This window comes from Lithobates pipiens, unplaced genomic scaffold (assembly GCF_037356315.1).
Source record: "Lithobates pipiens isolate NorthernLeopardFrog02 unplaced genomic scaffold, aLitPip1_a1.2 Scaffold_8, whole genome shotgun sequence".
Lineage (NCBI taxonomy): Eukaryota > Metazoa > Chordata > Amphibia > Anura > Ranidae > Lithobates > Lithobates pipiens.
Window position 1 is genome coordinate 623,271,782 of NW_027507903.1, and position 13,226 is coordinate 623,285,007.

The 13,226-nt window shown below is 40.2% G+C and overlaps 1 protein-coding gene across 1 annotated transcript; it reads right to left on the reverse strand.

Annotated features, from left to right (window-relative positions):
- Positions 1-255: 255 nt before the first annotated feature.
- LOC143963913 (olfactory receptor 10A7-like) lies at positions 256-6,605 on the reverse strand. Its single transcript, XM_077473649.1, has 2 exons — positions 6,539-6,605; positions 256-1,529 (listed from the first exon to the last, which is right to left on the reverse strand). Exon 2 carries the CDS (start codon positions 1,506-1,508, stop codon positions 567-569), a length of 942 nt encoding a protein of 313 aa, XP_077329775.1. The 5' UTR covers positions 1,509-1,529; positions 6,539-6,605; the 3' UTR covers positions 256-566.
- Between the last annotated feature and the right edge of the window lie 6,621 nt (positions 6,606-13,226).

Consider the following 13,226-nt stretch of genomic DNA (forward strand, 5'->3'; position numbering starts at 1 on the left):
AATCAGTACAACTTTCCATACATTTACCTTGTTTTGTTTCCCCAAAGCTGCTAATACGAAAACAAAAACAAAAAAACTTCTCTGCCTCGGCAGCATTGGAATTATGAGCAGTGTTGTCAGCCAATCCTGAGTTCTCCCCTACTACTCTTCTACAGAACACCACCCACTGATGTTATGGAGATTAAAATATGTATTTCCTTAAAATGCATTCATAACATATCGTTAAAACAGATTGCATAAAAAGTGTGAACCATATACATCAAGTATTACTTTATTGAGAGTACCAAGGAAAATTCTATATGTACAACATGCCTTTTATGGTAGGCCATCTTCTAATCTTTTTTTTTTTATATGTGTGTGCTTTGGAGGGTGAGGAGAGAGATAAAAAAATATTAAGAAAATAAAAAAAATAGTAATTGGATATTAGATGAGCGGGCTTGGAAGGCTTTGGAGGGTGGGGATAGGAAGAAATGTAAAAAATAAAGAAATAAACAAGAAAACAACGAAAAAAAGAAAAATATCAGTAGTGATATTAGAAGAGTGTTGAAAAGAGATTTGATTATTAATTATAATTTCAGAATCAAATGTTTCTTAACTTTTTTCTGAAGAGCTTGATTAAGCTCAGCATTCCTCAGGCTGTAGATGATAGGATTCATCAATGGGGTCACCACAGTGTACAACAAAGACCTGTACTTGTCTAGATCTGACCCCCTTTCATTGGATGGAATTATGTAGATAGCGATAAAAGTCCCATAGTATACACAAACGGTGGTAAGGTGGGAACTGCATGTTGAGAAGGTTTTTTTCCTTCCAGTGAAGGACCTAATCTTCAAAATGGTGATAAAAATATAGATGTAAGACACAAGGATAATTGTTAAAGGAACCAATAATGTAAATAGTGCATACGAAAAGTCCATCCACAACACAACGGATGTGTCTGAAGTAGATAGTTCCACTAACGGGCTGTAGTCACAGAAAAATTGGTCAAGGCCACTGCCTCCACAGAATTCAAATTGACCTATCAAAATAATTTCACTTGTTGTAAGGCAGAACGTTATTGCCCAAGAACCAAAAGCAAACTGGAAGCAAAGGCTTGACTTCATGATTAAAACATAGTTCAAGGGGTTAGAAAGAGCTACATATCGATCATAAGACATGACTGCCAGAAGGAAACACTGAACAAACCCGCAAATTCCATAAAAGTACAACTGAGTGATACAGCCATCAAGAGATATGGTTCCTTTTGGCTTTAGTACAAGCTCTAACATCATTGGCACGACTGACGTGGTTAGGAGAACATCAGCAATGGCTAGATTTTTGAGAAAGAAGTACATTGGGGTTTTAAGGTTATCACTGGTTGACACCAAAAAGACAATGGAAAGGTTCCCACCTGCTATTGCTATGTAAAGAAAAAGGAGGGCAAAGAAGAGTAGAGGTTTGAAGTTTTGTAGACTTTGGAATCCAAGAAGATGGATCTCTGTAACTTTTGTCTCATTGTGTCCACACATATCAAATACCAAGAAGCTTACCTAATAATCAAAATAGAGATCAATGCAATTACACAAACTGTTTAGAAAAGGTCTCTTGAAACACAAATACATTTAACCAAAATCAACAGATCAGTGAAAAAGTATTGCAGTAAAATAAATCAGTGAACTGATAATTCATCATCAAATTCCTCTTTTTTTGTAAAGCTCCCCCTTTCTCATATACTGTGTATGAATATGATTTAGCATCAGTCTTTTGCAGTCACTTTATAGAAGAGCTCAGACTGGGGGAAGGTGGAGCATCACAGCTGTGCTGCCAAGTTCCATTCTTCAGTTCCTGCACCCTGGCACGTATGTCCTTCCATTACCCTTCCTGTCTCGCCTTTCAGGGGTGCTTGCATGAGAATTGTGCAAGAGGCCACACTTGTCCTCTTCATACAGACACATGACAAATAATGTATTCATAAATCATTTGTAAGGCTGTAACACATTTTTACAACTAACTTTATTATCCAAAAATAGTTCATTGTTGCTGTAGAAAATGTCATCCAGAATCTCAGATGATGTGAGCAATCAGAGTTTTGTGGAACTATCAAAAAGATGTGAATATACAGGCATATCCCACTTTTAAGTACACAATGGGGTTTATTTACTAAAGCTGGAAATTGCAAAATCAGGCTCACTTCTTCATAGAAACCAATGAGCTTCCAGGTTTTATTACCAAAGCTTAATAGAACAAGCTGGGGTTAGAAGCTCATTGGTTTCTATGCAGAAGTGAGCCTGATTTTGCAATTTCCAGCTTTAGTAAATAAACCCCATTGTGTACTTAAAAGTGGGACATGCCTGTATGTAAGAAAATATATATATATATATATATATATATATATATATATATATATATATATATATATACATACACACATACATACACACACACACATACATACATACATACATACATATATATATATATATATATATATATATATATATATATATATATATACAGTGGTGTGAAAAAGTGTTTGCCCCCTTCCTCATTTCCTGTTCCTTTGCATGTTTGTCACACTTAAGTGTTTCGGAACATCAAACCAATTTAAACAATAGTCAAGGACAACAAAAGTAAACACAAAATGCAATTTGTAAATGAAGGTGTTTATTATTAAAGGTGAAAAAAATCCAAACCATCATGGCCCTGTGTGAAAAAGTGATTGCCCCCTAAACCTAATAACTGGTTGGGCCACCCTTAGCAGCAACAACTGCAACCAAGCGTTTGCGATAACGTGCAATGAGGCTTTTACAGCGTCCTGGAGGAATTTTGGCCCACTCATCTTTGCAGAATTGTCCTAATTCAGTTACATTAGAGGGTTTTTGAGCATGAACGGACTTTTTAAGGTCATACCACAACATCTCAATAGGATTCAGGTCAGGACTTTGGCTAGGCCACTCCAAAGTCTTCATTTTGTTTTTCTTCAGCCATTCGGTGGTGGACTTGCTGGTGTGTTTAGGATCATTGTCCTGCTGCAGAACCCAAGTTCGTTTCAGCTTGAGTACATGAACAGATGGTCGGACATTCTCCTTCAGGATCTCTTGGTAGACAGCAGAATTCATAGTTCCTTTTATCACGGCAAGTCTTCCAGGTCCTGAAGCAGCAAAACAGCCCCAGACCATCACACTACCACCACCATATTTTACTGTTGGTATAATGTTCTTTTTCTGAAATGCAGTGTTCCTTCTACGCCAGATATACTTGGACACACACCTTCCAAAGAGTTCCACTTTTGTCTCATCGGTCCACAGAATGTTGTCCCAAAAGTCTTGGGGATCATCAAGATGTGTTGTGGAGAAATTGAGACGAGCTTTGATGTTCTTTTTGCTCAGCAGTGGTTTTCTCCTTGGAACTCTGCCATGCAGGCCATTTTTGCCCAGTCTTTTCCTGATGGTGGAGGCATGAACGCTGACCTTAACTGAGGCAAGTGAGGCCTGCAGTTCCTTGGACGTTGTTGTGGGGTCTTTTGTGACCTCTTGGATGAGTCGTCGCTGCGCTCTTGGGGTAATTTTGGGCGGCCGGCCACTCCTGGGAAGGTTCACCACTGTTCCATGTCTTCGCCATTTGTGGATAATGGCTCTCACTGTGGTTCGCTGGATTCCCAAAGCTTTGGAAATGGCTTTATAACCCTTTCCAGACTGATAGATCTCAATTACTTTCTTTCTCAATTGTTCCTGAATTTCTTTGGGTCTCGGCATGATGTGTAGCTTTTAAGGATCTTCTGGTGGACCTTACTGTGTCAAGCAGCTCCTATTTAAGTGATGCCTTGATTGTGAACAGGTGTGGCAATAATCAGGCCTGGGTGTGGCTAGAGAAATTGAACTCAGGTGTGGACAACCACAGTTATAGTATGTTTTAACAAGGGAGGCAAACACTTTTTCACACAGGGCCATGATGGTTTGGATTTTTTTTCACCTTTAATAATAAACACCTTCATTTACAAATTGCATTTTGTGTTTGCTTGTGTTGTCCTTGACTATTGTTTAAATTGGTTTGATGTTCCGAAACACTTAAGTGTGACAAACATGCAAAGGAACAGGAAATGAGGAAGGGGGTAAACACTTGCACACCACTGTGTATATATATATATATATATATATATATATATATATATATATATATATATACATACATACATACATACATACATACATACATACATACATATATATATCCATTGAAAAACTGAGTAAGAATGTTTGTTTAGAAAGTTTGGATCACTTGGGAAGGACCAAAAAGACTTGCCACCACCCTAACAAGTGATAGATGCTATTTTAGCATATACATAGCTGGATGGAATGATGATCTGAATGACAGGGTTATATATTTAGTAGGGTTAAAAAAGACACGTGGCTATTGGGTTCAACCAGAAGATGAAAATAAATAAATGAAAAAACACACTCATAAAGTAAAATATTTCCTTTAGTATGGAATACCATGGACTCCAGTATTTGCTGCAAATCAAAATCCAATAAAGGCGGTCCCCCGGTTACAAACATCCAACTTACAAATGACTACTACTTACAAAAAGTGAGACAACAGGAAATAAGAGGAAATCTACCCCTAGGAAGGATAATTCACTCCTGTAAGCCCTTGTACACACGGTCGGAGATTCCGACGGAATGTGTCCTATCAGAGCGTTTTTTCGGATATTCCGACTGTGTGTGGTCTCCATCGGACTGTTTCCATTGGAATTTCCGACGGATCAACTTTTCCAACTTGCCGGTAAAATTTTTCGACAAAATGCTCTGATCAGACATACTCCGATCATGTGTAGCCTACTCCGACGGATAAAGTGCCACGCATGCTCAGATCAAATTCCTAGACCAAAGCTATTGGCTACTAGCCTGAACGTAGTCCCGTCGTAACGAAATAACGTCATCACGTTATGTACAATCAGATTTTCCAACAACTTAGTCTGACCGTGTGTATGCAACATCACTTCCGGACCTCTTCCGGAATTAATCCGTCGAAATTACTCCGACGGATTTGGTTGTCGGAATGTCTGACCGTGTGTACAAGGGCTAAGAGTTATCATGGAAAAAAGGAGTCTCCACTGAAGCTTTATCACCAATCCTTATTTCCACAACAACCCAACATTTTCAAAATCCAATTGTCATTGGGACATAAAGTGAGGTGAAATCTTCTGAACAGGGACACAGCAAAACAAACTTTATTCACTTTAAACTTTATAAACTTTTGTCACTTACAAAAGTATTCTTTTGGCTGGAGCTACACCTAAAAAATTTACCTGTTCCGACTTACAATTTCAACTTAAGAACAAACTTACAGACCCTATCATGTTTGTAACCCGGGGGCTACCTGTACAGAGGATTTTAGATTATTTACATCCTTTTCTGCCACAGAAGAGTAATGTCCATACAGTGTGCAACAATGATATGGAATCACCACCTCCAACATAACCTCAGTAATTTATTTAGAAAGCACATAACCAGCATGTTTTTGGATTTTTGAGAAAACCAAGTAAACATAGAATGTTCAAACCTTTTGTTGGAAGACACTTGAAGGAACTGGACAACAGAAATCTAGAGCTATGAGGTCTTGCTGCATACCCAAACCCCTTTAAATCGCATCTCTTACTGAGAACCTCATAGCTAAAGACAATATTAAAAAAAAAAAGAAAAATGGATTATTATGCTCAACTAACACATTTAAGTTTTTTTTTTGTGCTTGTTTTCACTGAATCTTAACACTAATGCATATTTTAAGAATACATTTTTTTAATATTCAGCTGAAAAACTTGGGATGTACGTTTGGATGACCTGGCAAGGACCAAATAGATATACCACCATTCCAACAGGCGAGGGGTGCTATTTGAAAATATCCTTAGTAGGATGGAAGGATGATCTGAATTGCAGAGTTATATGGTTAGTCAAGTTAAAAAAGACACATGACCATTGAGTTCAATCAGAAGATAAAAATAAATAAAATAAAAACTTTGATTGTTAGAATCCTAAATTCACAGTTGACCCAGAGTAAGATAAAAGAATGCTACCAAATAATTTTCCTCAGCAGGGAATAATGTGAGCTCCAGTATTTATATACCTGTGAAGTCCAATGCAATCCAATATAGAGAATTTTACATTATTTTTTATAATTTTCTGACCCAGAAGAGCTTACAGCCTAATGCTCATATACAACAATGATATGGAACTACCACTTGTAACATACACTGTTAGGTAGAAAACACATAGCAAGCAACTGTTTTTTATGATTGTGGAAGAAAAAAAAGTAACTTTCAAACTTTATGAAAGAAGACAATTGGGGAAACTGATCAACAGATCTACAAGGATTAAAAAAAATGATTATTATGCTACAAGGTCTTGCTACATACATTCTTAATTGCATTATCTTTTAAGTTTTAACTACATTTCAATTTTCCAGAAAAAAAAAGAAAATCATTGTTTATTTTTAACATTGTTATATTGTTAGAAAAAGAGCATTGCAATAATGTTGGACACAACCCAACATAACTACTTACAGTATTATAATCTCTTTGTCTCAGTGTAAAATATCACAATGCATGGGAGGAATTGCTCAGTCTGTAGAGCTGATTCACTGTATTTCAGGTGTTCACATCTTTTATAGTGTTAAAGACACACAGGTAAATCCTTAAGGATTAATACAATTATTCCTTCCAAATTCTAAATAATGATTATTATTATTATTCCTTCTGTTGTATTTGTCCAATTAACATTAACAACCTAAGTGTAAAGAAAGTTTTCAAAGAGGTCTCAGGTGTATATAAAGACATTTTACAAATAAAAAAGATGTAGTTGATTACATTCAACTGGACTAATGTTTTTCTAATATTAAAGACATTTTAGCACTAATCCAAGTAACTTCTATGATTCAGTTGAACATTGGGGACATACCCCAGAATGAATACGTAAATGGCTAACTCAGATACCTTATTGCAATCACTATGATGTCATGGCAGATCTTTATTGGTCAAGAAAATGACTGAAGGTGTAAAAAATTGTACATGGACCCTGTCAAAAACAAAACAACCAGCCCATAATAGGGGTGAGGGGGGGGGGGGGCATAAACCATCACCTCTCATCTAAGTATAATACTGATTGTATATCTTTCTTTCTATTGTGGCCTGTGATGCTTGTTGCTTAACCACTTAAGCCCCGGACCAATTGTCAGCCTAAGGACCAGGGGTCTTTTTACAATTTTGCACTGCACTGCTTTAACTGGTAATTGCGCGGTCATGCAATGTTGTATCCAAACGAAATTTGTGTCCTTTTCTTCCCACAAATAGAGCTTTCTTTTGATGGTATTTGATTGCCTCTGCGATTTTTATTTTTTACGATATAAAAGGAAAAAGACTGAAAATTTTGAAAAAAAAAGATATTTTCTACTTTTTGTTATAAGAAAAATCGAATAAAATAAATTTTAGTCATACATTTAGGCCAAAATGTATTCAGCCACATATCTTTAGTAAAAAAAAAATGTCAATAAGTGTATATTTATTGGTTTGCGCAAAAGTTATAGCGTTTACAAACTAGAGTACATTTTCTGGAATTTACACAGCTTTTCATTTATGACTGCCTATCTCATTTCTCGAGGTGCTAAAATGGCAGGGCAGTACTACCCCCCCCCCAAATGAACCAATTTTGGAAAGTAGACACCCTAAGGAAATTGCTGAGGGGCATGTTGAGCCCATTGAATATTATTTTTTTTTGTCCCAAGTGATTGAATAATGACAAAATAAAAAAGTTTACAAAAAGTTGTCACTAAATGATATATTGCTCACACATGCTATAGTTATATGTGGAATTGCACCACAAAATATATTCTGCTGCTTCTCCTGAGTACGAGGATACCACATATGTGGGACTTTTTGGGAGTCTAGCCGCGTACGGCACCCCGAAAACCAATCCCTGCCTTCAGGATTTCTAAGGGTGCAAATTTTTGATTTCACTCCTCACTACCTATCACAGTTTCAAAGGCCATAAAATGCCAAAATAGCACAAAACCCCCCCAAATGACCCCATTTTGGAAAGTAGACACCCCAAGCTATTTACTGAGAGGCATGTTGAGTCCATGAAATATTTTATATTTTGCCACAAGTTGCGGGAATATTACAAACCTTTTTTTTTTTTTTTGCACAAAGTTGTCACTAAATGATATATTGCTCACACATGCTATGGGCATAAGTCAAATTACACCCCAAAATAAATTCTGCTGCTTCTCCCGAGTACGGGGATACCACATGTGGGGGACTTTTTGGGAGTCTAGCTATGTACTGGACCCCGAAAACCAAGCATTGCCTTCCGGATTTAAATATAAAACGCTACCAAAAAAACCTGTTAGCGATCGCAGGGATCAGGCCTGACTCTGCAAACGCTGCAGTTGTGTGTTTAGTGTTTTGTAAGTGACAGTGATCGATCGATACTGCACTTGGGTGGGCTGGGCGGAGGGGCAAAACGCAGGTGCTAGCAGGTATCTGGGCTAATCCCACTAACACTGCGTTTTTTTGGAACCCTAAACTGCTGGGGACGCTAGTATAGATCTGATCAGATCAGATATTGATCTGTTCAGATACTATACCCCTACGGCAGGTGTATGCTTTGCGTGTGGGTGTTAGTGGTACTGGCACTAACCTAGCGCTGCCTGGGGCGATGCAGACCCTGGCCCTAAAACCTAATTGATATCACCCGCTGGGTGATCAGGGGGTTAAACCTTTATTGGGTAATAAATGGTGGGTGCCCTGATGCTATAAAAAGCAAACTAACTAACCAGAGTCACCCGTAACACTTATACGGTGATCACTGGTAAAAGGGTTAACTAGGGGCAATCAGGGGGTTAAAATCTTTATTAGGTAGTATATGGGGGTTCCTAACGATATATAAAAACCTGACGGGGAACCTAAATAACTAACTGGCTAACCAGCATCACCAGTGACACTTATACGGTGATCGCTGGTGAAAGGGTTAACTCTAGGGGCAATCAGGGGGTTAAAATCTTTATTAGGTAGTATATGGGGGTACCTAGCGCTATAAAAACCTGGCGGTGAACATAAAAAATAACTAGCTACCTAGCGGCACTAGTGACACTAATGCAGCGATCAGAAAAACGATCGCTTAGTGACACTGGCAAAAGAAGGTGAAAGGGTTACCTGGGGGCAATCAGGGGGTTAAAACAATTATTGGGTAGTATATGGTGGTACCTAATGCTATAAAAACCTAGCAGTGAACCTAAAAAAATAACTAGCTACCTAGCGGCACCAGTGACACTAATGCAGCGATCAGAAAAACGATCGCTTAGTGACACTGGCAAAAGGGGGTGAAAGGGTTAACTCTAGGGCAATCAGGGGGTTAAACCTTTATTAGGGGGGTAGGGGACTACCCTTGACCTAACACTTACTGCCCTGACAGTTTTTACTGTCACAATTGACACTAAATGTAGTGATCAGTAAATAAATGATCACTGCAATCAGTGACACTGTGACTGGGAGGGGGGGGGTGATCAGGGGGGTAATTTGTGTGCTTATGTGTACCTACGTGTCAGTGTAGTGTTAGTGCACTTACTATCTCTGCTCTCCTCACAGTCCGGTCAAAAAGACCGCCCTGAGGAGAGTGACATCACTTTACACTACACAGGCGGGGGAAGCTTCTCATTCGCCAGGAGCGATCGAGAGGGGATGGCCAGAAACCAACGGCCATCCCCTCATCCCGGATCGCTCCTGAAGTGAAACTGACCGCCGCAGCCAGCGGGAGGGGGTCCGATCAGACCCCCCACCCGCTGGAAGGCAAGCACGTACATGTATGTGCTTGTGCCTGTCGGTGCCATTGTGCCGATGTACATCTCCATGCGGCGGTCCTTAAGTGGTTAATGTGAATAAAGGGCAAGATTATCACTATACCATGGTGTGCTGGTGAAAATCAATATGAACCTTTGATTGCATGGTGGTGACATCCACCAATTCACTACATAGCCACAGTGTTCCCCCGTAAAAAAAAAAAAAAAAAAACAGAAACTGCTGTGTGCCACTAAAGTGTTCGGGTTTGGCTTGAAGAAAATGTGGCAACCCTAATTGAGGGGGATGGGGTTGCATTTTGAGCAATTTCAGCCAACTTGTGGCAAAGTGTGCTGCTTTTTTAACTTTCTTTGATTACACAGTGCCTACCAGTAGCGGCCCGTCCATTAGGGGCGCCCGAGCACTGCCCCGTTTATCCACATTCGCCACCCCTATCCACAGCTGCTACCCCCTATTCATGCATCCGGCCCCTTTCAGGACATGGGGCGCATGAATTACAATGGTGGGCTCGTGGTGCAGAGCATTGCACTCTCGCTATTGAAACACAAATCCTCAATCTGGCCAATCAGAAGCTGGTCTGAGACCCGTTTTCCGATTGGCCAAAAAGAGAAGAGTCCCAATAGGCCACCAAGCAGGAGGGAGGAAACAGAAGTGGCTGTGATGCCAGTGAAGAGCAGGAGAAGGGAAACCTGCCGCCGCAGAGCAAGGGAAGCCACCACTAAAGCCTGGGAGAAGCACTGCCCACCATAGATGGGGTAACTGCACCATTTGTTCCTAGTTCACCTTATGGCCTACATCACCCATTACACACTCAGTTCCCTCTTCAAATCTCTGTATCACACTGCTCAGCCACCACTATTTAACCCTTTGCTGGCTGATCTGGTTATTGTGTCACATTTTCTATTACCTATAGCTTAGATCTGTCATTATAGGATTCTTAAATGAGTCTCAGAACTAGTCCAATTGAATGCACAAATTATTATTATTATTATGATTCAGGATTTATATAGCGCCAACAGTTTGCGCAGCGATTTACAACATGGGAGCAGACAGTATAGTTACAGTGCAATTTAATACAGGAGGAATCGGAGGGCCCTGATCCTGAGAGCTTACAATCTAGGTCAATCTCATTCCCTCACCTTTAATAACATTTAATCATTTCACTATATTTAAAGAAAAAAGAAAAAAAAGAATAAAAAATAAATAAAAAATTATATGAATATTTATTAATCATTAGTGTGTGTGTGTGTGTGGGGGGGGTTATCCCCAAAACCGATCCCCCTATGGCTTAGATTGCAGGACAGTTGGCTTCTCCTTTCTCTTCCACCGGCTTTCAGCTGCTGCAATGGGATCCACTATGATCATTCTCCCTGTCCAGTATCCAACTCCCCCCCTCCAGCAGCCCTGATCCCTCTGTACCCCCCACAGCAGCAGATTCTTCTCTTCTCCCCACACACAAGGGGATTGTTTCAGGATAGGGGTGGGGGTTGGTAAATATGTCATATTCTCCTTATGTCATATTTACCAACCACCTCTCTTAACTCTTTCCTCAATGAACATAGTGAGTGAACGGTACCATTCACGCTCCATGTTCATTCATAACTGAAGTGTAGTAAAGTGTGTTTACTATGCGTCAGGTTGTGAATGAACAGAAAGCCTCTGTACAGAGCACTTCCTGTTCATTCATCTGCCCAACAAGGCAAACGTTGTTTAAAAGTAGTAAAAATAAATACATTGTAAAAATAAAAAGGTTTAATTCACACAGGTTCTCTGGCCATGCCAATGAGTGGTTTGCTCATATAAACCAGAGCCACCTGCTGCTCTGTGGGGACACGGCAGTTGTATGAACACTGCTTCAGGTTTTAATTTGGCAGGTGTGGGTGAGTGGTCCTAAGTGCCCCCTGTTTATATTGGGGGCTGTACACCTGCACCCACACACCTTTCAAATTAGAACTTGCAGATGTGTTCATATATAGGCTGTCTGCACACAGCTCCAAGTGGCTACAGCCACATAAACAATCCACTGATTCATACTGTACAGGCCACATGGCACATCCGAATGAGCCTCAACACCTCATTCACGCATAGAGCTTTATATATTACCTTAATACACTTTTTAATTTTAAAATTAGCAGAAATGTTGTAAGATATGTTGTGTTTATATCAGCTTAAAAGTTTTTTTTTTTTATGTATTTTTAGCAAAATATAATTTTGATATGATCTGTGGGGAGGGGAGGCCCTGTCAGGTAGGCTGTACGGGGCCCCGCAATTTTTTATCAGCATCCCTGCCCAGCTGTACCCACATTTTATGTCAGTCAGTTCCCACAAAAGATTTTAATCAGTGCCCATTAGTAATGCCAGTCAGTGCCCATTAGTAAGGCCTGTCAGTGCCTCCTCATCAATGCCACCCATCATTGCTGCCCATCATTGTCCAAATTCCAAAAAGCCCCCCACCCGCAGACCCCTACAACCACCGGGTAAGGGTTGTGGGGAAGAGGCCCTTGTCCCCATTAACATGGGTACAAGGTGTTTTTGGGGGACCCCAAAGCCCCCTCCCCATGTTGAGGGCATGTGGCCTGGTATGGTACAGGTGAGGGGAGGCGCTCTCTCCTCCCTCTTTTTCGTGTGGCCTGCCAGATTGTGTGTTCAGATAAGGATCTGATATGGATTTTGGGGGGACCCCCACGCTATTTTGTTTTCCCCTTTTAATCCATACCAAACTTGAAGAGCCTGGTAATGGACTGGGGGGGGGACTCACACAGTTTTTTTCAATAATTTATATCTATATTGCCGGTATCCTGCAATACATTACAGCCACGAGCAGTTTTAGATTAAATTTTTTCCTTTAGAAATGTAATTTTGCTGCTCTCATTCATTGCACTATGTACGACCACTGTGTAAGCAGCCTTACATAGTGTAGGGCGTGGACTTAGCCCCCTGAGCCATGATTGGCCAAAGGCACCCTGCCTTAGGCCAATCATGGCTCTCACAGCAGAGCGCGCTGTAATTTGGCCAAAGCATGCAGGTCAGGTGCATGCTTTGGCCAATCAGCAGCCATCAATGTATTGCGATCTTAAAGTGCATTAACAATCCCGCAGTTCATTATTTGGCGTTCCGCGGGTGCTCAAATTTCCAGCAAATGCCCCATAGTGTTCTAAATTTGGCGAACGAGCGAACACCCGATGTTCATTTCGAACCCATGTTCGACTCGAACATTAGGCTTATCCCTACCATATATCCCCCAGGCCACTGCCAGCTCCTCGTGCCCTTTGTTTGTTCATTCATCTAATCCCTTGCTTATTAGCCCACAAAACTTCAATGTAACTTGGATTTAGGATCCAAACTTTGGTAATCAATCTACCTCGAGTCAATCCTGGGTATGTTTTTCTCATCCATATTA

Bases quoted from the DNA above. Each gene is read 5' to 3' on its own strand.
- LOC143963913 (XM_077473649.1), bottom strand. From the start codon at position 1,508: ATGTGTGGACACAATGAGACAAAAGTTACAGAGATCCATCTTCTTGGA.